Source organism: Chiloscyllium plagiosum, unplaced genomic scaffold (assembly GCF_037043375.1).
Source record: "Chiloscyllium plagiosum isolate Xiang-an unplaced genomic scaffold, Cpla_swu_hap1 HiC_scaffold_31, whole genome shotgun sequence".
Taxonomy (NCBI): domain Eukaryota; kingdom Metazoa; phylum Chordata; class Chondrichthyes; order Orectolobiformes; family Hemiscylliidae; genus Chiloscyllium; species Chiloscyllium plagiosum.
This window is the reverse complement of record NW_028270169.1, coordinates 41,881,703-41,909,426: the sequence shown is the minus strand read 5'-3', so window position 1 is coordinate 41,909,426 and position 27,724 is coordinate 41,881,703. Positions and strand designations below refer to the sequence as shown.

Here is a 27,724-nt window from a genome sequence, read left to right as displayed (position 1 = left end):
ATATATTTATAGGAGACGATGGCCTAGTGGAATTATCAATAGATTGTTAATCGCGAGACCTAGGTAATGTTCTGGGGTCAATTGTTGGAAAAGCCCTTTAGGGAGGAAAACTGCCATCCTTACCTGGCCTGGCTCACATGTGACTCCAGACCCACAGCAATGTGGTTGACTCTTAACTGTTGTCTGGGATGGGCAATAAACGCTGTCCTAGCCAGTGATGCCCACATCCCAAGACTGAATAAAATAAAATCTCCAGTCACACATGTTGGCATGACATTGGCACATTACACGAGATTCCATCAACTAGTTGTGGAAAGCACACTGCAATTCCCAATATAAACATAAAATACTGAAGCTGTTGGGAATCTGAAATAAAAACAAAAAAAGAAGTGTTTTGGCAGGTCTGGCAGCATCTGTGGAAAGAGAAACAGATTTAATGTTTCAAATCTGTTTATATTAATGCTTTTTCAAAACTGAAGGGGTCTGGAAATTATGTTTTTCACTGGGTTGATGAACAGGGAGGAGAAGCAAGTAGAACAGATGCTGAGGGTAACCAGAGCAGAGACAAGTGGCAGTAGGGAAGAGATTTAGATTCAGAATAAGTATTAATTGTCAGCATGAATAGTAGAACATTGGTCAACTCTGCTGACAGTAAATCTATGCAGTCATGACATTAATGGGGTAAGGGGATCTAATCAAAATAGTGGACAGAGCTCATGGACTGAAGTTGTTGAACTCAGTGTTGAGTCCTGAAGATTGTAAAGTGTAGAAGTGGAAAATTAGGTGCTGTTCCTCCAGCTTGCATTGGGCTAGATTGGAGCACTGCAGCAGGCCTCGGACAGAAATGTTAGCATCCCTGAAATGTATAGCCAGTGGGCTAGGTATGTTCATTGAGAAAGTGGCCTTTTTTTGATCCATACTCTCAACAAGTTTACAATAGCATTCATTTGCATCAATTGTTCTTATTCCTATCCAACTATCATAACAATATGTGTTCGTGTTTTCGTACTTCATATCTTCCAATCTTTGTTTTATTCATGCTAAGGTGAAACTCCCATGTGACCAGTAGAACTTCAGTAATTCAGTCACAAAACCGCTCAGAGACAGCGACTAGCTACTTGACTAGGGTCACAGATACTAGAGTGGAACTCAACTCCAAATTGCATGCAGATTCCCAAGTCAGTTTGAATGGGGAAGCATTTTTCAGAGTGTCAGGAGTAAATGGACTGGAGAAGTAAGACTGTCAGATCAGGTCTGCAGAATGGTTTTGGCTGCTCACCCATGGCCAAATGGAGAGATGAAGTAAAGGCAGCAGTGAATTCGGTTGTCCACAATATTTTTCCTGTTCAGACCACTCTCATCACGGAAATACTGCTCAAACTGCTGGTCTATGTAATCAGCAATTGGCTTCCAACTAAGGAAGAAATGAAAACAAAATTCACAACAAGTTACATTGGCAAACAGAGATACAATTCAGTAAGAAGGGAGAGGGGAAGGAAAACAGGTACTACTATCACTTGTCTCTCATCATGTAGAGTTATGTTAATAGCAGCATGTGTTTGAAATGGCCTGGGGTGTCCCTATTCCATCAGAGAAGGGGAATGATCATTGATTCTATGGTATCAGGAGAGGGATGCTAATAGCATGGTGACATTGGGGATGGTGAAAGTCAATAGCTCCAGGTCACACTGACACAGAAACGTGAAAAGCTTGGGAAAGCTGACTTCAATAGCACTGTATTAAAAGTGAGAGATCAAATTAATGACACAACAAAAAGATTTACTATTGACAAAACTTTGCATAGAGGTAAGACAGGAGTCTACAATATCTGAAGGGTTGTGACAGTAAAGGGAACATGTACAACATTATACCATAACAGATTAAGGCAAGTGACAGATATACAATATAGTAAGGGTAATGAGAGTAGAAACAATCTGCCTTGTAGTGAAGGAACGTGGTTTAATACCATGGTAACACCACTGTGGCAATGTTACAGGATCAAGAAGTCACTTCTCAATGTTTTCTTACATCTTGAAAGCTATTCATCACTCAGGTTGATGAACAGTTTTTAATTTCATGCGTTATGTTCTAATTGCTGAAACAGAGCCAACTCTCCATGCTACCTTCTTCTAAGCTGTCGCTTTACCCTGTGTTTTTTGCTTCATGTCACCTGATGTTATTCTATTGAACTAAGCCGTTAGCTCCACATACCATTCTTGGTTATTAATAGCATCGCCAAATCCTGGTGTGTCGATAATTGTTAGCCGAAGCCGAACTCCCTTCTCTTCAATTTCCACCGAATGTTTGGTGATATCAACAGTCTGGGTGATCCTCTCTGGAGAGATAATGGAAGTTGGGTTAGTGCCGCCATTAAACTGTATAAAGTTCAAGGGTGAGGACAACCTTTAAAGTATGGATTACAATTTCCTTATTTCCCAAATGAAATCTCATTCTTTTGACCGCTATCTTAAATGACTTAAGGATAGTCATTTAAGTCTAGACTGGATGTATTGAAGTGTAACACTGAAACAAGGATCTAAATAAAACCCAGACTTAGGAGAGTGAAGTTTCTTCTCTCTATGATTGCTCAGTGGTTAGCACTGCTGCCTCACAGCGCCAGGGACCTAGGTTCGATTCCAGCCTCGGGCGACTGTGTATGTGGAATCTGCAATTTTTCCCAAGTCTGCGTGGGCTTTCTCTGGGTACTCTGGTTTCCTCCCACAGTCCAAAGATGTGCAGGTTAGGTGGACTGGTCATACTAAATTGTCCTTAGTGCCCAGGATGCGCAGGCTAGGTGGATTAGCCTTGGGAAAATGTTTAGGTGGGATGTTCTGAGAGTCAGTGTGAACTTGATGGGCTGAATAACCTGTTTCCATACTGTAGGGATTCTATGTTCTATTAACTGTGAGCACCAACAGACCTCAAACCCACCACCAGACTATGGAAGTTTGGGAATTCTCAGTTAAATTTTTTAATAGAATGGGTTGGTACACACAACTGACACCAATTCAACATGATTCTAGAAATCTTAGTTTGAGGCCACAAGATGGACACCTATGGGAAATGAAGCGAAGAGTTGGACGAGTTGCCGCTTCCAAATTTCAATTGAGATATGGGCTGGAGTTGTCCAGTTTGGAGTTTGATTACGGTGTCAGGTTCAGTAAGGGCATCACTTCCACCACAGCCTGTCATAATTTTCTTGCCTGATTACACACTTTACAGGTCATTGTCTGTGCAAAGAGTAGCAGCATAAGCTAAACAAATTACATGGAGCAGCCAGGCAGCAGGTTCTCACCTTTGTCAAAACCTTGCATCATTGAAAATTCACATGTCATTCTCAAAAGCCACATCTGAACTCCTTCATTCTTATGCCAGGAGCATCAAAGGAGTTGGTGATGATTGTCCCCACCTCTTCGGAGATAGGGGATAACTTGTATATGTTTTGCACTAAGTTTACTGAGTCTTTGTTAAAGGGTCTACTGCCGGCCGTCCAGAAAGAAGGGAGATGCTCTTCTATAGTGATGGCACCAAGACTTCCCACCAAACCGAGATGGCCTGGACTGAGATCGCAGAACTGTGCAGCACCTGTGGCCCCTCATTGACATACCCAGAGGACACAGTGCGGAAAGAGGATGCCCAATTTTCTCTGTTCCATTAAGTTAGGTGGCATAATCTTCTCATCGCAAACTCACTTTTAGTGGTAACACTCAGTCTAACTTTACCGGCATGCCACAGAGGTGAAAAGCTTCAGCATCACGAGTGCTCACACCACCCTTGACGTGACTGTAATAAGGTCAGGCAGCTAGACCTCAGAATGAGCTCCCTCTTTGGGGTCATTAATCTGGGCTGAACAGGGAACCCTGGCTGATAGATATTGACAGGAGGATTCCTGAAGAAGGGCTCATGCCCGAAACATCGATTCTCCTGCTCCTTGGATGCTGCCTGACCTGCTGCGCTTTCCCAGCAACACATTTTCAGCTGTGATAGATACTGACACTCTGGAATCTGACTCAATGAGGCAGTACTATATTCAAGGACTCTTCATGTCTGAAATAAAGGGCAATTTGGTGAAGGAAAACTGGCTTCTATGCTGCAAATCTTCTGACATTTCCTGGGTACCGTGCTTCCCATTCTTTTACAGAGGGAGGCACACCATCTCACATTCTCACTAACGGCTTAACAAACCATTCTATCGGACTCCATTGTTTTTTTTTTCCCTCTGTCTCATTCTTGGTGAAAATACCTAAGAAGGCAGGAGGAGAGGTGCTGGATTTCTACCTCATCACCAAATCCAAGGAACAGACAGTGAAGCTGGGAGAATGGATACCTCACAGCTGGGTAAGGACTGGGAGAGGTCCCGTACCAATGGAGCAATTGGCCAAGACAGAACTTAGTGGGGAATATTGCACTCAGTTCATCTCAGATGTACAGGCAGTCCTGCACATTCCTCGAGACAAGGATTTGTCACCAACTAATTCTTTCACTTCTCCTCCACTAGTACTAGCACTCAAAGTGTAAGAGTCCACAATCTAAGTCCAGCACCTCCATTGAGGATTACACATCTGAAACCTCAAATAATGCACTTGCCTACTCCACCAGCCCAGAAAAACCACCCCTCTGACCCTCCATGGGTACCTTAATTTCTGTAGTAGATTCAGGGACAGAACTTGGTGAGAACTGGAATATGTTAATATCAAAGGGTTAATACTGTGGAGTGCCATAAGCACCACCTATTTTGGTTTATTATGGATTTGTGGAAGGAACAGCATGGGAACCTGGGGGATTTACATCTAAAATTCAAGTCCTCCTTAAAATCTCTCGTAATCTCAATCATGTCAATGCAGTTAGTGGCTGACAGGTAGTAAAGGACCTTTTGTTCAATACTTGAATCTCTTCTAGTTAGATAAGTAGTTTTCCTCTACTAGTGAACATATCACAAAAAAAAAAGTGGGATTCATCTATTTTAGCTGTGAAGAGTTGGGAATATTACACTTTAAGGAGAAAGTGAGGACTGCAGATGCTGGAGATCAGCCCTTTCCTGAAGAAGGGCTTATGCCCGAAACGTCGATTCTCCTGTTCCTTGGATGCTGCCTGACCTGCTGCGCTTTTCCAGCAACACATTTTCAGCAATATTACACTTTAGCCATGAAAAGGTGGGAGTCCTCTATTTTGGTCACAAAACATCGGAAAACCCTTTAGAACTGCATCAGAAAGCAGTATCGCTGTTAATAACAGCATAGAGAAAGCTTCAAAACAAGTTAAATAAATAATCACATTCAGAAGACACGGCATCAGAAATAACACTGCCAGTATGATTTGATTTCAGAGATGAGCCAAATAAACACTGCACTGGATATCTTGAAGGAAACTGTTAAGATGCAGAATCATTCCAAACTAAATGCTAATCAAAAGCTGAACAAGTAAATACACTTGTATAAAAATTGAGAGATTAGACAATGATACAAAGGAGTGAAAACAAAGGCAACAGATATTTTTGAAGTAGGACTGAAAGTCTTTAGGAATATTGTTATGCCAGAAAATATAGGCTTTGAAAGGACAAGATTTACTGGAAGAATTCAATATCCAGAGGAATCCAAATATAATTTCATTGATGATCTCTGTAGATTATGACAATTATGAGTTAGTGTCAGAATTCATGAGATAAAATTGTTATTTGGATTGTTGGGGAATCTTTGTCAGATTTATTAGAGTTCAAAGAAGCTGAGAGAATGGATCCAGAGGTGCTGGGCAAAATCAAAGAAGGAATAGAAAGCCAGGACATGAGAAGAATATTTTACTCCCTTATCTTCCCAGAAGAAGTCTTTACTGCTGGCTAGAGAACCGCAAAATCAGAATTGGAGCAGGAAGATGGGGTAGACATCAGACCCAGCACGGGGGAAGAGCAGAAAAGTGAGCCCAATGCAGGTGGGGGGGGGGGGGGGGGGGGGGGGGGGGGGGGGGGGTGGAAATTGAACTCTTGCAGGACTGAGAGATAAGCATGGCTAAGCACCTAAGCAGTTTAATGATGAACTTTTACATTTTACTTTTTTTATTTTTCTACCATGTATCTAAGATTTTCTACCTAAGATGGCAAAAGGAATGGCGTTATTTTACACTTCTCACTGTACTCCTGTATTATCGTACTTGAGTACAGAGGAACCTTGATTATCCGAAGGGCACGGACAGGCAGTATTTTGTTGGGTTAACTGAATTCCAGATAACCGAATGCCGGATAACATTGCGATCTTGCCAGATAATCTGATATTTGGATAATCGAATGCTAAATTACGTTCCTCTGTTCACGTGACAATAAAATCTAATTCTAATCCTAATTCCAGAGACAGTAATTCAGATGGTGATTGAAGTTGAAATCCAGAAGCAATACAAATCAACCCAATAATGAGAAGGCTCATCTTGTCATAAGTCCATGGAAGGTATTGAATTCTTATATACAAAGCTATAAATGAAAAAAAAATGCGAAAAAAAATACAGCATTATGGGTCCAGCAAGCACAAGACACAAACTTCTTGTTAAAATTGAGCACAATTATTAAAAGTGAGTACTTAATTTGTCACACAATAGATTATTTTCATAAAATGTGCAAAAGTGGAATCAAGTTTCAAGAAACCAAGAATCAAAAAACTACCCACAAGGTTAATGAAATAAAATAGCTTACAATAGAAGAACAACTTAAAACGTTTCTAGGGTAATACTTGCACTTTTGGATGTTGATATTTATGTCAATGATTATTTAAGTACTTTCAAGTTATACCATAAGACATAGGAGTGAAAGCAAGGCCATTCAGCCTATTGAGTCCACTCTGCCATTTAATCATGGCTGATACACTGGAACAGGTGTCACTACATTGTTTTCTAAGGCTCACTATCTGACAATGTCTACAGCTGACAATGTTTTTTTTTTGAGATTAGATTACATTATAGTGTGGAAACAGGCTCTTCGGCCCAACAAGTCCACACCGACCCGCCGAAGCGCAACCCACCCATACCCCTACCTGCATTATCCAGGAGGTACAGCACTTAAGGTTAAAAGACAACTTACAAGCAACTGTTTAATATGGGAGATGCCAAACAGTCAAACACCAAATGTACTTCACAATCAAGAATTCTCACTCAAGTAGGAATTCATGTTTAGCACTGAATCTTCTTCAAATGGAAGGAGTTAAATTATTTAGAGTCAAGAATTAACTAGTCAACAAACAGCCAATTAAGGAACTACCAGCCAAAGACAACTAGTAGAGGATTTCATAGATGCCCTTTAACTCATTATGGGAACAAAACAAAACTAAATCTATTAATATTACTTATGTTGGCATTAGAAATCTGTTTTACTTTGTGAATAAGATGAGAACTATCCATTCTGGGTGGGGCAGAAATGTTTTCCACTGCTATCAGCACTGAAAGAGTTCAGTTTCGAAGAATCAGCAAGATTTGTGAGGAAGCACAAGTAGCGAGATAGCCCCACGAACAGTATTCCCCTGTGGAGCCACTTGATGAATTTACAACTGAATTAACTCAGACTGCAACATAGCTCAGTCAACAACTAACTCAGCTATTCAAGTCTGATGTTAGACACAGCGGTGATTTGAAAGGGACATTTTCAAGTAGAATATTTTACTCCCTTATCTTCCCAGGGAAGTCTTCAGTAGCACAGTGAGAGGGGTAAAAACAATGACTGCAGATGCTGGAAACCAGATTCCGGATTAGTGGTGCTGGAAGAGCACAGCAGTTCAGGCAGCATCCGAGGAGATGCTGCCTGAACTGCTGTGCTCTTCCAGCACCACTAATTCAGAAGCACAGTGACAGAGATCACTTCAAGCAAGAAGCAATCTTCAAATTCTCCAATGAAATCTCCACCCACATTTGATACAGCTTTTCAAAATCAACAAATGTACAGTTTGAAGACAACATTGTGGAATTTTACTTTATAAGTCCCACTGCCTCCCGGACATTCACCCCTCAGCCTCAGCCCAATGTGTATGTTCTTGATCCTCAGCTATCAAAACTCTAACATATTCAACTCTGACTATCTCCTACACTGCATAATACCTCCAGACAGGAGACTGGGGACTGGTCTCGGGGAGAGATGGCGGCCTTCTGGTATTATCACTATACTATTAATCCAGAGACCTAGGTAATGTCCCAGGGACCCGGTTTCGAATCTCACCACAGCAGATGGCAGAATTTGAATTCAATAAAAATCTAGAATTAAGAGGAGTCTAATGATGACCATGAATCCATTAATTGATTGCTGTAAAACCCATCTGGTTCACGAACATCCTTTAGGGAAGCAAACTGCCATCCTTACTTGGTCTGGCCTATATGTGACTCCAGAACCACAGCAATGTGCTTAACTTCCAAACTACCCTCTGGGGAAGTAGAGATGATCAATAAATGAAGGCCTAGCCAGTGATGCCTTCATGCCATGAATGAATTTAAAGAGAAAAAAAACAGTTGCCCGCAGCAGGGCTGATACCATGAACAAAGCCTTTGTTACCCCGGATTGACTGGTGTCTACCCCTCCTCCCCAGACTGCATTCAAGTACTCCCCACCCACCCTCCCCCCAGACTGACTGACTCATGTTGCTAACTGGGATGGACACATCTTCATGTTGCATTGATATCCCACATGAGGAATTTTGATGCTGACGGCTCAAAGTCTGATTTCCTCAGACTTCTTTCCTTCATTGGCATCAAATTGACCAATGTGCGCTTTATTAGCTCCTGTGTTAGAATGTTGAGGCAAACTACATATAGTGAAGCTTTAATGATTCCAGTCTACTTGTTGCCAGGAGGGCCAACTGGGCAAAAATGTTACGTGACACCACTGTGATTATTACTGTCACATCACTGCAATATTAGAATAACATTCACTGATGTACTGGGTATCAGTGACATCCTCTTACAGCTTGATCAGGCTGCTAGGCAGTCTGTAGGGCAGGAGAAAAAGGTAATTCACAGTATTTTGGCACAACCAGACTGTTTCCAAAAATGTTGCCTTAAGAGTTTGACTGAAAGAGAAGAAATATTTACAGTATATTTTGTTTCTGACATTGCAAAGATATTTTCCAATGCTGCTGATCTCATCAAATGCTGACTGTCCTATTTCCACTGAAGTTCAATCAGACTACTTAGCAAACAAAATACTCAGAATCTGACCTTCTGTATTGAGGAACTTCCTGTCTTTGTACAGGTCTGTGAGAAAAAGGCTGTTAACCAAGGTTGATTTCCCAAGGCCAGATTCCCCTGAAAGGAAGCAACAAAAGACAGATCAGATTAGAGCCATTGAACATTTGGGAACGTTCATAGAGATCCACTTTCTTTGGGGTCAGGCACAGAGGTCATGATATTATAGCGATCTAGTCTGCTTGATTTATGACTAGGGTACAATATCTCTGATACATTACTGAACGAATTTCAAACAGATTTAACTTGACTCAAACAGAGTTTCACCTGTAAACTGGCTTGATAACCGGGACATGTGACTATTTTCTAATGACTCCCTTTGGTTGGAAACATCTATGAGCATTAGAAAATGTTTTACCAACATCTATGTCTGGGACAAACTACTCAGCTTGCCCATTGTTAGAATAAACTTGTAGTTGTGCTATAGAGACAATAGAGACATTGCTGATGTGCAGCAAGCTTCTCAGGTTGCACTGAGGCTCTCTGTCTGTAAGAGAGTATTGGCTAGTAGTTGATAGTATTGGGCTAGCTTCTGATCACCCTGTTACTGTACACTACCCACTTACATGTACCGAAACAACAGTCATTACCAAATTAGCAAGTCTACAATGACCATGATGTTTGTTATTCAATCATGGACATCACTTGTTAAGTCAGCATTTATTGTTCATGTTTAAAAACCCTCCAGAAAAAAAAAGTCGTTGTGAGCTGTCTTCATGAAATTCTGCTGTCCTTTTGATGTAGGTGCACCCACAATGCTGTTGGGAAAGGAGTGCTGGGACTTTGATCTAGCAACAGTGACAGAATGCGGATATATTTCCAAGTCAGGATTGTGTGTGGTTTGAAGGGGAACCTGCAGGGGATGGTGTTCACATGCATTTGCTGGCCTTGTCTTTCCAGGTGGAAGGTGCTATCAGAAGAGCTTTGTTAAACTACTGCAATGCATCTTGTAAATAGTATATACTGCTAACACTATGCACTGATGCTAGAGGGAATGCATGGTAATGTATTGGATGCCAATCCTGCTTTCTCCAGGATGATGAGGAGAAAGTGAGGTCTGCAGATGCTGGAGATCAGAGCTGAAAATGTGTTGCTGGAACAGCGGAGCAGGTCAGGCAGCATCCAGGGAACAGGAGAATCGGTGTTTCGGGCATAAGCCCTTCTTCAGGAATGCCTGAAGAAGGGCTTATGCCTGAAACGTCGATTCTCCTGTTCCCTGGATGCTGCCTGACCTGCTGCGCTGTTCCAGCAACACATTTTCAGTTCTCCAGGATGATGCCAAGCTTGAGAGTGGTGTTGGAGCTACCCTCATTTAACTAAATGGGAAGTATTGTGCCATGTATATGGTGGTAAAGCATTTGGGAGTCAGGAGGTGAGTGACTTGCTGCAGAACTCCCAGCCTGTAACTTGCTCACATAGCCACAGCATTTATATGATCAGTTCAGTTCAGTATCTGGTCATTGTCAACATCCCGGAGATTACGAGTCAGATTTTCAGCAGTGGCAATGCCATTAAATGTCTGGTGGTAATGGCCACATTGTTATTTGTTTGAAATGGTCATTGCCTGGCACTCATGTGGTGCGAATGTTACTTGCTAATTATCAGCTAAAGCCTGGATATTTACCCAGGTGTTGCTGCATAGAATCAGTGCTTCAGTATCTGAATAGTTCCAAAATAGTACTGAATATTGTGCAATCGTCAGCAAACATCCCCATTTCTGACCTAATGAGGGGGAAGGTCATTGGTGAAGAAGCTGAAGATGGTTGGGACTAGAATACCACCCTGAAGAATTCCTGCAGTGCTGTCCTGGTGCTGAGATGATTGACCTCCAACAAGCACAGCTTTCTCCCTTTGTGCCACGTATAATGACTCCCACCTGTAGAGAGTTTCCCTCCTGATTTCCATTGATTCCAGTTTTGCTGGGCTCCTTCATACCACACTCAGTTTAATGCGACCTTGAAGTCAATGGCAATCTCTCACAGTTCATCTCTGGAATTCAGCTCGTTTGACCACTTTTGGACAATGGCTCAACTGAGGTCAGGAGCTGAGTGACTAACAGAAACCAACTGAGCCTCAGTGGGCATGTTATTGCTGAGCAGGTTGTGCTTGGTAACACTGCTGACAATGAAGAATTTTCTGAAGTGAAGAATCGACTTTTAGGTGGTAATTTGCCCAGTTGGATTTGTCCTGCTTTTTGCACAGAGGACATTCCTGAGCAAATTTTCCTCACTGCTGGGTAAATGTTAGTGTTGCAGCTGCTCTGGAAATGCTTGGCTAGGGGTACAGCTAATTCTTCAGTACTATTGCAGAGTATTGTCAGGGCCTATAGCATTCACATGGTCAGTGTCTTCAGTTATTTCTTGACATCACATGGACTGAAACATGGCTGTTGAAGACTGACATCTGTGATGCTGGAGAAGCCAGGGTATGACTGAGATGGATCATTCACTCAGCACCAGGTTGATCCCTCATTCTGTGATATGTCTGATGCTGCTCCTGGCATGTCCTCCTGCACTCTCCATTGGATTGATGGGAATGATAGAGTGGGGGACATATTAGGCTATGAGGTTACAAATTGCATTTGAATATATTCTGCTGATGCTGATGGCTCACAGTATCTCATCGATATCCAGTTTTGCGTTGCTCGATCTGTTGGAAGTTTAATCCATTTAGCACGGTGAAAGAGCCACACCACAATGGAGAGTATCTCAATGTTAAAAAGTAATTTCTTTGGTATTACCAGAGCAGAATGCATGGTGTTATTTAAGACTGGGAACGTAGAATTACTAAAATGGAATGCTGCTAAAGTAATGTGCCTTTGTGTCAGATGTCATTGAGGTATATTGCTAAGTTAATGATCAAAATTCCATGAAAACAAACTGTTTTACCTGCCACCAGTAGTGTGAAATCAAACCCTTTCTTTACTGACTTGCGATGAACCTGGTTGGGTAATGTTGCAAAGCCAACATACTCTTTATCCTGGTCCTGTGGAATTAAACAAGGAGGTATTATTCACCAATTGCTACGTAACTGAAAACCATAAACACCAGTCACATCCTGTGAAATTCCTCAAAACACGTTCCATCTTCCATTTCTCACCACACCGTGATTTTGAGTCTTCTTTTCACACCATTTCAGTTTCTTTACTTTCCATTCCACATGCTGCTGATTCAACTCTCTGCTCCCCTCATTCACTGCCAATTCCATCATTTGCACCTCACCACTCTGCATGACTTCATTTTTCTCGTGTATTATTTAATGGTTTCTCTCTCTAAACTGAAAGCATGTACAGCAGTGATCACATGACTAAGCAAATAGAATGTGCCTATAAATACATTTCTCCAAACATTCCTCCTTTCATTAAAAAAAAACGTACACTTATCTATCCAAAATATATGGTCTATACCAAAAAAATGATCATTCATGAACCAATAGTATGGACAGAACCTTAGAGTCCTGCAGGATGCACAAAGAATGCTGGGTGGGAGAACTGAAATGGGTAAGAGTCAAAATGTAACATTCTTGTCAGTGAGATAAACCTTTGCAATGAAGTTCTCCAACCTTAAAAAAAATGGGTTGATGTCCCATTGCAGATGTCAAGAAACCTATCCACATGTATTTTTATCTCATTGAAAACACAACTTTCTGGAATTAAATGCTCATTACTACAGGAAATTAGGAACAGGGTGGGCCATTTGGCCCTGCAATCCTACTGCACCTATCACTAACGTCACAGTGATCTGCTTGTAACCTCAACTTCTCTTTCCTGTCTGCATCACATAACCCTCAACCCGATTGTCCATCACTTTCCTGCCTATAATCCATAACCATGGACTCCCTTGTCCATCACTTTTCTGTTATACTCTCAATTCTCTTTTCCATTACATTCCTGCTTCAAGTCCATAACTCTCAACTCCCTTGTTCACCACTTGCATGTCTATACTCCACAACCCTCGATTTCCTTCACCATTAAAAATCTAACTCAACCATGAATAAATTTAAAACTCCGCCTTTCCCCATCTTCTTAGGAAGAGAAGCTAACATTCCATTAACCTTCAGAGAAAAGAATTCACCCTATCTCTATATTCAAATGGAGACCATTTATTCTTAAACTATGTCCCTAATTTATTTTCTCTCTCAACAGAAAACTTCCTCCAGGGATCCAAGCTTTCTAGTTCCCTCAAGGTCTCGTAAGTTCCCAATTAAGTTCTACACAATCAAGAATCAGTCCCTTCAGATACCCAGTTGCGAAAGTAGCTGTGTACCTGGTAACATTCACTTTTTCTTGGTCTTTGATGTGAATACTTGCTGCTCTGTCCTTATTGGGATATGGTTTTAAATGATGGTTGCAATGAGTTGCAGTGTAAGGTCTTCAAGTATAGTTCAAGTATCAAAGGAGAGGCATCTCATGTAGTCCAACAAGAGTCTGAGACCTCTGATATGGCTTCCTTCACCAATTATGGATATGTGTTGGCGATGCACTCACCAGATTGTGACTCCAAGCCTACTAGAGATAGTGGATCCACCTAGTTGAATGTCTCTGTGATGGTGGAGGGTGCAGCTGTACACCTTGTAGATGTAGTGTCAGAGACATCATCCCCAGAAGTTCTGTTGCTGGTGGGGCAGGTGCCTGAGCTTTGTGATTTCTCCTCTTGTGGTAGCCACTAATATCTGTGGTGGAGGAGAGAAAGAATTAGCTGCTGGAGATGCACAGTCCTTTGTTTAGACAACGTCTGATACAGTCTGCACATCATAGAACAGCACACCAGCTGCTTCCTCACTGGCTTCCTGGGACAGTCCCATCCTTCCATCAATACAGAAACAATCATGGACCTTCCTGGCCATCTCAGTTGCCTGCTCCTTGAAAAGGGTGGGCATATGAATATCTGACATTCCTCGATTGGTCTGGGAGGGCTTCTTCTTGTTATTGGCAATCTTGCCCTGCAGACAGTGAAAGAGGAATTATCGAGCATCACTGCAACAGATTCATGAGCACGTTATGAGCATGTGTAGCATTGCCTGGTACTGACTGCTTCCCAGTAAGTGATTAGCAACAACACTGACAATACAACTGGTCATGGTTGAGGCAACTCTTCAGTGCATCTATTCCATGTGGTGCTAAGGCATGCAAGTGGTCATCCATTTGTGAAATTCATCCGTATTGGCACAGTTAGACTGAGTGAGGACTGTTGGTTGGCACTGGAGCCCAATTCTCCAGTGAGGGTCACATCACAGGTCAGTGCCTTGGTCTATGCCACTTCAGATTTTTGGCTGGAAGGAGCGGATGGGGTAGGCATCTGTCACCATCCAAGGATCTCCTCCTTTCCTGGATGGTCTCATCCAAAACCACAAGTGAGGCAAAGCTCAAATAGACTGGGGGAGAGGGACCAGTCTTTGCTTCTTCCTGCCATTTCACAGCAGAGGGTAAGTAACAAATGCTGAAAGGTGCTGCAGGTTTGCAATGACAGAAGGACGACTAGCAATCCTATAAACTAGGGCTTTTGAACTTGGATGGTCCTGCCAGAGTTGAGAACTTCCTGAAAATTTCTTGGTCATCATCTGCAACAACTCCGATGCAAAGTAGTAAGTTAAAAACCACGTGATTATGCATGTAAACTTGTTCTGCCCTGGAACAGAAGTAATGACTTCCAATACATCCAATGCCACACTGATATTCTGTAATAGAAGATTCCACCCTGTGTGTCATTCCAGTCTGCCACTTTCTTCAGTCGCTGAAGCATTCAGGTCTTTTAATGGTATGTCCTGTAAGTTGTCGCTAGCTGTTCATCTGGACTCTGCTCATTCATGGAGTGAGGTTGTCATTTCCTTGATTACTCCCCTTTTTCCCAGCTCTTCTGCCTCATCTTTCAGGTTGGCCTTTCAGGATGGCAGCAGGAACACATCTCAGCAGATGCCGAGTTGCTCTCTCTCACACATTAATTTTAAGATGATATTCACCAAGAAAACATCCAAGGCCCATGAAAAGATTTCCCTACTTTTTAAAAGTCTGTTTGGCTGTTCATGACCTTGTGCCCTTAAAAATGCTGCAAGTCTCTTCCAGTACATGTAGCATTACATTCCAAGCTTTAGACTTGTTTAATATCTACAACATAGAACTGCAAATTTCCTCCTTCCCACCGCACTGGGCTGTCAGCTTCATTCATATCTGGGAATCTGGGTCATTCCATCACAAACTCTCCTTTAATCGTTCATGTTTCGAGTCACAAGTTTGAGCCACTTCTCACAGATCTGCAAAGTTCACTTTATTACTCATAACATGGGAATAAATCTCACTTTTCACATTCCCTTAATGTTCTCCCTCCACCATCATCATTCTAACAGCCACAGACTATTTCTCACCTTCTGGTTGGTGGACAGTGCCAACCTGTTTTATGGTGTAGAATGACTTGTCAGAATCATTGTCCCACAGTTCACCAGCAGCCACCTTTGTAGGCTTGCTTTGTTTATTTCCAACAAAATACTTGTGTGCAATTAATCCAGCTTTCCGCAGTCAGAACTTTCCCCCATGCTGGGCATACTTTCGTTTTGTTGTAGCAGCGTCCTCTGCAATATTTACATCTTGTACTCTGGCTTTGATCTTTCTGCTGTTCCTTCTGGGAATATTTATTCCTTTCTTTCAGAGTAATGCAAAGTCTCAGCAGTTCTCCTGATTTAAAACCTCAGAGCTTCCGCACAATTTAATCACTATCCTCGGCTAAGGTTCTCATCTCATGAGCTACCATTTTCATTTCTTGACAAAATGTAATGTATTTGACATTTTCTATAAATCAATTGATTCAAAGCTCTGCTGTCTAGAATGCAAATGTTCTTTCATCACTCCCGTATATGCTGATCTAAGTCAGCTCACAATTCAGCAAAGCATTGATTTTCAAACTGTCCTCCCTATCGCTGCAGCCTCCTCCAACCCCTCCCTATCTCTGCAGCCTCCTCCAGTCCTACAACCCTCTCTATCTCTGCAGCCTTCTCCATCCCCTACGGCCCTCCCTATCTCTGCAGCCTCCTCCCTCCCCTACGGCCCTCCCTATCTCTGCAGCCTCCTCCCTCCCCTACGGCCCTCCCTATCTCTGCAGCCTCCTCCCTCCCCTACGGCCCTCCCTATCGCTGCAGCTTCCTCCATCCCCTACGGCCCTCCCTATCGCTGCAGCTTCCTCCATCCCCTACGGCCCTCCCTATCGCTGCAGCTTCCTCCATCCCCTACGGCCCTCCCTATCTCTGTAGCCTCCTCCATCCCCTACGACTCTCCCTATGTCTGCAGCCTCCTCCATCCCCTACAACTCTCCCTATCTCTGCAGCCTCCTTCAGCCCTACGACCCTCCCCATCTCTGAAACATCCTCCAGCCCTATGACCCTCCCCATCACTGAAACGTCCTCCAGCCCCTACAACCTCTTGGGAACAGTTAGTACCCACACGAAGGAAAAGATCCATCTTTAAAAAATCAGCCACAGACAGCTAAGGGGGTAGGCGACTATAAAATTAAGAGAAAGGTCCTGTAAAAATACAAAGAACAGTACAGATTCCAAAGAATGGGACAAACTCAAAGACCAGCGAGTGGGTAACAAAGCAGCTATCAGAGTGACTAAAAACAGAGTCCGTACAATGCGGAAAGAGGCCATTCAGTACACCCGGCAGAAATCCAAACAGATGGGCAGAATGTGCAAACTCCACAAAGATAATCACCCCAGGCTGGAATCAAACCTGGGTCCTTGGCACTATGAATCAGCATTGAGCCACTGAGTAACCACTGAGCTGCCCCATTTTGAAAGCTAACTTGCAAAGGACATAAATGAGAAGAGATTTTAATTATAAAAGGGAAAGCAGCTGGTTAAGAGTACTATTGGCCCACTGAAGGCTGAGTGGGGATATTGTCAGTAACTATGGGGAAATGCTAGACATGCTGAATGATTATTTTGCTCCAGTACATGCAGCAGAAAAGGAGGAAAGCTTGCCAGAAGTCCTAAAGAAAGTACACCTCCAAATAGGTGAGGCCCCAACACAGAGGTTGGGCTTAACTGGTTTCTATCTGCCAGATTTTTTGAACAGTAGAGAGACATGAGCAAATTTCCAATCCAGAGGTACAATTCCTAAATCCAGGGAAGTTTGAAAGTTTATGGTTACGGCATTAGCAATGTGCTCTCCTACCTCCATTAACACCCTGGAGGTAAGCGACTATAAAATTAAGACAAAGGTCAAAATTAAGATAATCAGGGACAGGGTCAAAATGAAATTAGCTTCAGGAAATCCTTAATTATAGGGAATTTAATGGAACTGAAGAGTGACAAATCCCAAGGTCTGATGGTTTCCATCCAGGGTGTTAATGGAGGTAGGAGAGCACATTGCTAATGCCGTAACCATACACTTTCAAACTTCCCTGGATTTAGGAGTTGTACCTCTGGATTGGAAATTTGCTCATGTCTCTCTACTCTTCAAAAAATCTGGCAGATAGAAACCAGTTAAGCCCAACCTCTGTGTTTGGGGCCTCACCTATTTGGAGGTGTACCAATTGTTGCTGTCTGCAATCAAGGATGGGGTAACTGATCACCTTGAAAAATGCCAGTTAATGAGTGAGAGTCAGCATGGATTCATGAAGAGCAGAAACAAAAACAGGAACTTTCAGAAAATCTCAGCATGTCTGGCGGCACCTGTGGAGAGAAATCAGAGTTACTGTTTCGGGTCCAGTGACCCTGCCTCAGAACCACTGAAAAAGGGTTGCTTAACCCAAAATGTTAACTCCGATTTCTCTCCACAGATGCTGCCAGACCTGCTGAGCTTTTCCAGCAGTTTCTGATTTGCAGTATCCACCGTTCTTTTGGTTTTTATTCATGTAAAGCCTGACAAACTCCCGAGAGTTTGAAGAGGTAACAAAGATGGTGGATAGAGATAAGTCGATGGATGCTGTTGGATTGGACTTTGAGGCTTTTGATGAAGTCACACACAAGGAGACCGTTAGCTAAGCTGGTAATTGAGGTCAAATTACTGATATGAATATGAAATTGATCAAGTAGCAGGAAACAGAGTTGGAATAATGGGTAAATAATCAAATTGACAGGGTGTCACTAGTGGTGTCAACAGGGATCTGTGTTGGGACCTCAAATATTCACAATATTCATTAGTGACTTAGTTAATGGGCATAAAAAGTTAAATATCCAAATTTGCTGATGATACAAAATTGGGTAGCAATGTAGACAGTGTTGATGAAGCATAAAATTACAACTGGATATTGATAGATTAGCTGAATGGGCAAAGCTGTAGCAGATAGATTTTAACATAAGCGCATGTGAAGTTTTCCGTTTCACATTGAAAAAGCATAGGTCAGGGTTTTTTTTAAAAAGAAGGCACAAAGTTAAATGCAGTGGATGTCCAAAGGGATTTGAGTTCTTTAATATACCATGAACAAGTGCAGAAAACAGTCAAGGCAGTTAATGGATTTCTGGTCTTCACATCTAAAAGGCTGGAATACAAGGATGCAAATGTTATGCTACACTTATACAAAAGCATAGTTCGACCCCACTTCGAATACTGTGAGCAGATCAGGGCACCACACCTAAGGAAGGATGTTTTGGCCCATGGAGGGAATTCAATGCAGGTTTACAAGGATGAAACCTGGACTTCAGTGGTTAAGTTTGAGGAGACATTAGACAACTTAGGCCTTCAGAATTTAGAAGTTTAGGGGTGATATAATTGATGCCTTCAAGATATCAATAGGGAAAGACAGCGTCGTTAAAAATAAATGATTTCCACCAGTTGGAGATTCTAGAACCCAGAGGCAATTAGGACCAGGCTATTCAGGAGAGATGTTAGTATTCACTTCTATACACAGAGTAGAAAAAGCTTGGAACTCTCTCCCTCAAATGGTAGTTGATGCTAATTCAATTATTAAATTTAAATCTGAGAGAGACAAATTTTTATGAATGGTACAAATGGAAATGGGCCCAAGGCAGGCATATGGAGTTAAGCCACGATCTTTGGAGCAGGTTTGAGGGGATGAATGGCAGGTTCCTGTTCCTATGTTCCTAAGCTGAGAGGATGAATCATGAAGGTCTGGTGAAAATCCTTTAACTTCCCACTTCCAGTATCCAATATGAAAATTGCATTCTCCCACACTCCCAGCATCAGAGATTGACATAACAGCTTCTACTTCAGTACAGTACTGAAGGTGTACTGCATTGTTGGAAGCGCTGTTTTTCAGATGAGATATTGAAGAAAGGCCTATTGGGATGTAACAGACTTCATGGCACCATTTCAAAGAGAATTGGAGTTATTCCAAGTGTCCTGACCAATATTTATTCTTCAATTAGAATCACACAAAGTGGAACACCTGCTTATTAAAAGACTGCTATTTCTGGGAGCTTGCTATGTACAAATTGGCTGGTATAGTTCCTTACACTGTAACTATCAGTACACTTCAAAACTGTTTCATTGGCAGTTAAAAAAAAAAGAGACATCTGGTGGTCATGAAAATCATTATATAATTGTGTACCTTTATCTTTTTTAAATCGCTTCATTCCTCTACCCTTCTATAACTGTTTAGTATTGAACACTAACATATTATACTGTTTGGAGCACAGATTGCATCCATAGGTAAGCACAATGGATGCATAGGAAAAGCTTAGAAAAGTTTGGAAATGTTATATGATCAAATGAATGAACTATGAAAGATTCTTATTATTAAATAAAACAACTTCATTATTATGTCTTACACAAAGTGTTCTGTATTGTATAGAGTCAAGGAATAATTATAACAGTTTCTGTAGAACATGCACTAAGAACATAATCTGTTTTTGAATTCTTCTGCATATGAATTTGAGTTCATGGACAGATTAACAATAATTAAAGTTACCATCTAGATCACTGAAAGTATGTTCTTAGGCTTGATAAAGAGCCCAGGAGAAAGTGAGGACTGCAGATGCTGGAGATCAGAGTTGAGAGTGTGGTGCTGGAAAAGCACAGCAGGTCAAGCAGCATCCGAGGAGCAGGAGAGTCAACATTTCAGGAATAAGCCCTTCATTATTCCTGATGAAGAGCTTATGCCTGAAACGTTGACTCGCTTGCTCCTCGGATGCTGCCTGACATGCTGTGTTTTTTTTCCAGAGTGACCCTTTTTGATAAAGAGCCCAGTCCATCGTGAATCTACATACATTTTATACAATGAAGCAGGAAGTCTTCAAAGATTCCTGTCAGATTGCTGCTCCACCCCTGGATTCTTGTGCCCAGGAGTTCTACATTCCTGACTGGGTTTGGTGATCCTGGCTTCTTCAGAAATTGCTCTTTTATAGTTCTGGGCTTTGGGGATGGGGAGTTCTCAAGCCATGCTTTAACAGCAGTAACCATAATATTTTGGTAAGTGTCCTAACACACATTTAAACCAAAAGTTATTTTGACAACTTTTCAGCGAGTTGGGGTCAGAGTGAAATGGTGAATGTGCCAGCGTGTAGGGTGTGGGTTGGTTGGGTGAGTTACATGTATAAGTGGCAACTGGATAGGGTGGAAAGTGTTTAGGGAGACAGGTGGGTAGGTGCCGAGGTGGGTTGGGTTGGGTTACGCCAGGAGGATTTGTCAGGTTGGGGGCTAGTGCAGTGAGGTCACATCTGGGTTGGAGACAGTGGGTCAGCTGTTTGCTGTAGTAACTAGAAACCGACCGACTCCCACAGCTACCTGGACTACACCTCCTCCCATCCTGCCCCCTGTAAAAACGCCATCCCATTCTCCCAATTCCTTCGACTCCGCCGCATCTGCTCCCAGGAGGACCAGTTCCAAAAACGCACAACCCAGATGGCCTCCTTCTTCAAGGACCGCAATTTCCCCCCCGACGTGGTCGACGATGCCCTCCACCGCATCTCTTCCACTTCCTGCTCCTCCGCCCTTGAACCCCGCCCCTCCAACCGCCACCAGGACAGAACCCCACTGGTCCTCACCTACCACCCCACCAATCTCCATGTACAGCGCATCATCCGCCGTCATTTCCGCTACCTCCAAACGGACCCCACCACCAAGGATATATTTCCCTCCCCTCCCCTATCAGCATTCCGTAAAGACCACTCCCTCCGTGACTCCCTCGTCAGATCCACACCCCCCACCAACCCAACTTCCACTCCTGGCACCTTCCCCTGCAACCGCAGGAGGTGCAAGACTTGCGCCCACACCTCCCCCCTCACCTCCCTCCAAGGCCCCAAAGAAAACTTCCATATCCGCCACAGATTCACCTGCACCTCCACACATATCATCTATTGCATCCTCTGCACCCGATGTGGCCTCCTCTATATTGGGGAGACAGGCTGGCTACTTGCGGAGCGTTTCAGAGAACACCTCTGGGACACCCGGACCAACCAACCCAACCACCCTGTAGCTCAACATTTCAATTCCCCCTCCCACTCCACCAAGGATATGCAGGTCTTTGGACTCCTCCATCGTCAGACCACAACAAAACGACGGTTGGAGGAAGAACGCCTCATCTTCCGCCTAGGAACCCTCCAACCACAAGGGATGAACTCGGATTTCACCAGTTTCCTCATTTCCCCTCCCTCCAGCCTGTCTCAGTCAAATCCATCAAATTCAGCACCGCCTTCCTAACCTGCAATCTTCTTCCCGACCTCTCCGCCCCCACCCCAGTCTGACCTATCACCCTCACCTTGACCTCTTTCCACCTATCACATTTCCGACGCCCCTCCCCCAAGTCCCTCCTCCCTATCTTTTATCTTAGCCTGCTGGACAAACTTTCCTCATTCCTGAAGAAGGGCTTATGCCCGAAACGTCGATTCTCCTGTTCCCTGGATGCTGCCTGACCTGCTGCGCTTTTCCAGCAACACATTTCCAGCATTAACCCTATCTATACCAGTCATTATTTTATAAACCACTATAAGGTCACCTCTCAACCTGCTATGCTCCAGTGACAAAAGTCCAAGCCTATCCAATCTTTCCTTATAACTTAAATTTTCCAAATCCAGGAACATCCTGGTAAACTTCTTCTGAACTCACTCCCGCTCAATAATATCCTTCCTATAACAGGAAGACCAGAAGTAGACACAGTACAGAGGAACCTCAATTATCTGAATATTGATTATCTGAATTTCAGATTATCTGAAGAAGACTTCAAGGTCCCACAAAAAGGTGACATCAAAGAGGTAAGTGTATTTGATTTACCTGGACTGAAGAAGATGTGAAAACTCTGGCAAAAACAAAGAAACACAAGCAGCTCAAGGATCAGCGACTGGATTTTTTTTTTTAAGGTAAGGGTTGTTACACAGCCCTTTACAAAGTAAGTGTTTTACAGTCCTGTATTCCCCTCACTCTACAGGGCTGTTCATTAAAAAGAAAGCAGAGAATGTAAACACATACGTGAGGTGGGGCTTCTATCTTTCTATCATGAGACAGAGTTCCTGGAAACTGGTACTGTAAACGGTCTTGCAATTGTAGGTGGTGTTTGGGTTCTTGTTTAGTGCTGGGATTTCATGGTAAGGGTTTAGTTCTTCTTATTTTAATAGTAATCTTTGCAGTCTGAAAATTACATTGTTTAAATGACAGACTCATTAAAATTATAGGTTTAAACAAACTCTCTGGTAGAGCACAGCGTTGGATCAATATGTCTTCCCCTGTTTAAGCTAAAATCGATTATCCGAATAATCAATTATCCGAACGAAATAGTGCCCACTGATCTTGTTCAGATAATCAAGGTTCCTCTGTACTCCAGAAGAGGCCTCACTAATGTCCTGTACAACCTCAACATGTTATCCCAAATCCTATACTCAAAGGAGTGAGCAATGAAGCCAAGTGTGCTAAACTCCTTTTTAACTATGCGTCTACATGTGACACAAACTTCATCTACTGTCCTGTTGCCACTCCTCAGGATCTTGTAGGCTTCAATCAAATTGCCTTTTATTTTTTAAACTTCAAAAGATACAGCATTGCCTGTCCACCCTTTCCTCAAAAAATATCAATTCCCTCCCAGGGATCAGTTGAGTGAACTTCCTCTGAACTGCATCCAATGCATTTCCACCCTTGCCTCACAATAAATATGAGTTAGCCTTCCAAATTACATGCTGTACCTACAAACTAACTTTTAGTGATAAATATTTTAGAACACTCAGATCCCTCGGATAGTTGGGCCTAGCAGAATACCCTGAGGAACTCCTGCAGAGACGTTCTGGAGTTGAGATTATATCATCAACAGCTACAACCATCTTCCTCCATGTCAGGTATGACTCCAACCAGTGGAAACACCATGTTGATTCAGTGCAACTTTCTTTCTCTGTCCAGACCATCACTATAGGCGAGATTTCCAGCTAGTGCCAACAATGGCTGGATCTAACCTAGGCACCAAAGGTGAAAGATCTGTGTTTAGTCCTCCTCCTTTTCATGAGAATGGCAGTTATCTAGATTCTAGTTCATGAATTCTAGTGGAATGCTTCTCAAATAAATTCCATTTACTCATACATCACAGCCGAGCACAGGTTAAACAGAAAAAGTGACCGATGATCATTTACACCAAAGGTTAAAGAGATGTATTTATTTTAATTTTATTGATATTTCCCAAAACTATATTCAAACTAGGAAAAGACTGAAAATAAAATTCACTGATTAATCACATTATTTCCACTGTACTAATGAACATACAGGCCTACTAGCCATACGCTACTCACCTATTACTAAAGGAATGGAGAAGATCTGCATTATTCATGTTATTCAGGGCTGCTTCAAACCTACTTTCAACATGCAGTGTGGCAGAGCTAACATTTTTGTAGCAGAAAATGACAGTTTGTACTATCAGAAATTCAGAACAATTAAAAAGCACTTCCCATAAATATTTGATAATGGTCCCCAAGGAAATTCATTGATTAATCTCACATTGATGGTGTCTCCATTGCACTCAAAAGCCACATACCAGATTGTACTTATCCTTTATATTTCTTTAGCACTTTACTCCCCGCGGTAGTAATACTGACAATGCTTGTACTAATGCCTTTGTTTGCATTAGTCTTTATACCAATGCATTTTGGCATGACAGGTGTTAAAGGCCTGTTAGCACTAATTCCTTATGCTGGAATCTGCTTTAGCAGAGGGTCTTCCTGCTGTACCTTCTATTACTAGTTACCTGTGGAAAATATATCATAATAACTTTTGACCATCTCGAGTGAAAAAAAAAAACACCTTTCCGATACCAAATGGTGATTCATCTGAATGGCTGTTCAGAGTCCAGTGCTGTGAACATGCCTTACCATAGCTCCACTGGAAGGCAGAGGTAAGCAGAGGTCAACTTTATAAACATAGTTTATAAAGTTCAGTGGTTGCACTCTGACATGTACTGTTAAGATTGGAGTTTAAATTCCACCTCAGGACTTGACATTCCAACACAGTGAGGGAGTGTTGTTGGAGGGTGGTAGGTTTTAGATGAACGTTTAAGGCACAGTCTTTCCTGTCAATTGGGTGCTATTTTGAAAAGCAGACTAATTATCCCAGAGCCCTGGATGGTAAGCATCACAAAGACAGATCACATGACAAGACTAGGTAATTGGCAAGTAATGAGGATGACAGAGTTTACAGATGGATATAGACAGGTTAAGGGAATGGGCAAAACCTTGGCAAGTGCAATTCATTGGGAGATTATGCATTTCGATGATAAGAAGAACGAGGCTGAACATTATTTAAATAGAGAAAGACTGCAGAAAGTTACAGAACAGAGGGATGTGGGGAAAATATCACAAAAAGCTATCATATAAATTCAAGAGGAAAGAGGGAAGGTGAATGGAATGTCAGCCTTTATTTCAAAGGGAATGGAGTAGAAAATGGCAGTTCTTGCTAAATCTATATAAGGCATTAGTCTGACCACACATGGAATATTGTGAACAGTTTTGGATCTGTTTTCTAAGGAAAGATGTATTGGCATTGGAGGCAGTCCAAAGAAGGTTCACAGAGTTGATTCCAGCTGGGAGGGATTTTCCTCTGAGGAGCAGTTGAGTAGTTTGGGTCTATGCTCGCCTGAATTCAAAAGAATGACGGGCGACATTGTACAAAAATAAAAATTCTTCAGGGGCTTGCCGAGGAGATGCTAAAAGGTTGATTCCCATGCGGGAAACTCTACTACCGGAGGCCATCATCTCAGCAATAAGTCACCCCTTTAAGACAGAGTCGAGGCTGGGTCATTAAATACATTCGAGGCTATGATAGACTCAGAAAGGGATCCAGAGTTATGGGAAAATGTTATGGGGGTAATCCTCTATATCACTTTGGTGTGGTGTCGAGGATTACTAGATCAACCATGTCTCTGAAAAGCTGAGAACACTCAATGGACCAAATGGCCTACGTCTGCTCCTCTGTCTTATGGTCTGATCGTTATCACACTGTTGTTTGTAGGATCTTGCTGCAGTATGGCTGCCACATTTGCTATGTTAAAGCTTAGGTCAAACTTTAAATAAAGATACTTAATCAGCTGTAAACTGCTGGGGTGTCTGATCATAAAAAAGCAGTACATAATGCAAGTTTTTATTGAGGTGGCAATATCCGAGGGTGCAGTTTAGTTCTTGACCCAGAGCCAGCCTTCCAGCCTCTTCAAATAGTTTAATAGCTTAAGGGTAAAATCCATGTTGGAATCATGCAAAATTTCAGAAATTATGGATACAATGCACAAGTTTAATTTGTCTACTGTTTGGAGTTATAGCCTTATTTATTGGTGCATTTTTTAGGATTATTGTCAGATGCACAGCTAGCTACAGGCAAGATCCCAGATTGGAGCTGTCACATCCCAGGTAGTTTACTCATTGTAAATATGTTCTGACCTTCCTGTTGTCTTCTTCATTTCACTACAGTATAAGTAATACCATGATCCATACTTTCCTGAGTGCAGCAGATGGTAGCCAGTTTCCTAATTGAACCCAGGTAATTTGATCATCCCTTTTGAAATTCATACAGATCTAAAAGGAATTCTTGGTCCAAGGGTTATGTTGCACAGAAGGAAGCAAATCAACCTGTTTTACCTGTGCTAGTTCTTAAGCTATCCAATTAGTTCAACCACTCGGTTCTTTTCCTTGAAATTGCTTCCTCTTTAAATGTATATCCAATTCACTGAGACTTATGACTGAATCTACTTCCACACCACAACAACTTTGCATTATATAAAAATGATGCCAGCTACAGTCTTTTTTTGCCACTGTTCTTCATTTCTTCTTTGTTTTCTGATTATCAATTGCCTACCAGTGGAAGCAATTCCTTCCTATCTAAAGTAAACAAAGAGCTTCATAAATGTGAACTCTCCTGTTTAAAATAAAACCTCAATGTCTCTGCTATACAGAAGAACCATTCCTGCTTCTGAAATCTTCCTGTTACACGCCTCTCATCCGTACAAAAACTTCTAATTTTTCCTCCATTCATTCATCAAAAATTCAACAGCATTTAACAAGACTTCAAAGAGACTTTTTCAGGCACATTTTAAAATGTTTGTCTGGGAAAAGAAAATATACAAATATACTGGTTATAATGAGATTCCTGTAAATCATAACCTGTCACTAACTCGGACATCAGTGAGCGTGAAGGCACTAGCCTCAAATGAGCATGTGAAAAGACAGGTCTGAGACACTACGCTGAAGACATACATTTGATAACCTGTGTTTTATCTGTTAGGAGAAAGTGACAAATGTCATCTACTAATCCGTTGCACCCGATGTGGTCTCGTTTACATCGGGGAGACAGGATGCCTCCTTGCGGATCGTTTCAGAGAACATCTCTGGGACACCTGGACCAACCAACCCCACCACCCTGTGGCTGAACACTTCAACGATACCTCCCACTCCACCGAGGACATGCAGGTCCTGGGCATCCTCCAGCACCAAACTCTAACCACCAGATGCCTGGAGGAAGAATGCCTCATCTTCTGCCTTGGGACCCTGCAACCACATGGGATTAATGTGGATTTTACCAGATTCCTCATTTCCCCTCCCACACCTTCCAAACCTCCAACTCTGCACCACCCTCTTGACCTGTCCATCATCTTTCCCATCTCTCCTCTTCGACCCATTACCATCAGGCCCACCTTCATCTATCTATTGCATTCTCAGCTATCTTCACCCCAGACCCTCACCCCCACCTCCCATTATCTCTCTGCCTCCCTGGCCCTGAAGCCACATTCCTGATGAATGGCTTATGCCCAAAATGTCAATTCTCCTGCTCTTCAGGTGCTGCCTGACCTGCTGTGCTTTTTCACCAGCACACTTTTTGACTGTGTGTTATCTGTGCAGCCATTGCTCATGTTGAGACCATCATTGTTAAAAGAAAGAAACCACAGGGGCAGCTTGGTCTATTGTTGGGGCAGAAACACCACTTCCTAGCTGAAAGTTAGTGAACAAGATATTGTTTATTAGATGTTAGCAGCTAGTTACAGGTTACATTGATAGAACAGATATTGTTGCATGGACTTTGACAAGGACCAGATGCTAGGCCTCAGACCTTTGAAATTCTAAGCTGTTCTGTCTTATGTCCATATGACATAATCAGAGTACTTTTGGCACTACTCAC

At 42.4% G+C, this 27,724-nt stretch overlaps 1 protein-coding gene across 8 annotated transcripts in view; it reads right to left on the bottom strand.

The window, feature by feature from the left end:
* The window catches only part of LOC122564112 (septin-5-like), a 124,636-nt gene that overhangs the window by 30,927 nt on the left and 65,985 nt on the right, over positions 1–27,724 (bottom strand). For all 8 annotated transcript variants that reach the window (XM_087977480.1, XM_043718685.2, XM_043718690.2 and 5 more), the window contains 4 exons: positions 12,093–12,189; positions 9,178–9,264; positions 2,212–2,335; positions 1,280–1,414 (listed from right to left, as the gene is read on the bottom strand). In XM_087977480.1, coding sequence (XP_087833606.1) covers positions 1,280–1,414; positions 2,212–2,335; positions 9,178–9,264; positions 12,093–12,189 — 443 coding nt within the window. The remainder of the gene's footprint in view (positions 1–1,279; positions 1,415–2,211; positions 2,336–9,177; positions 9,265–12,092; positions 12,190–27,724) is intronic.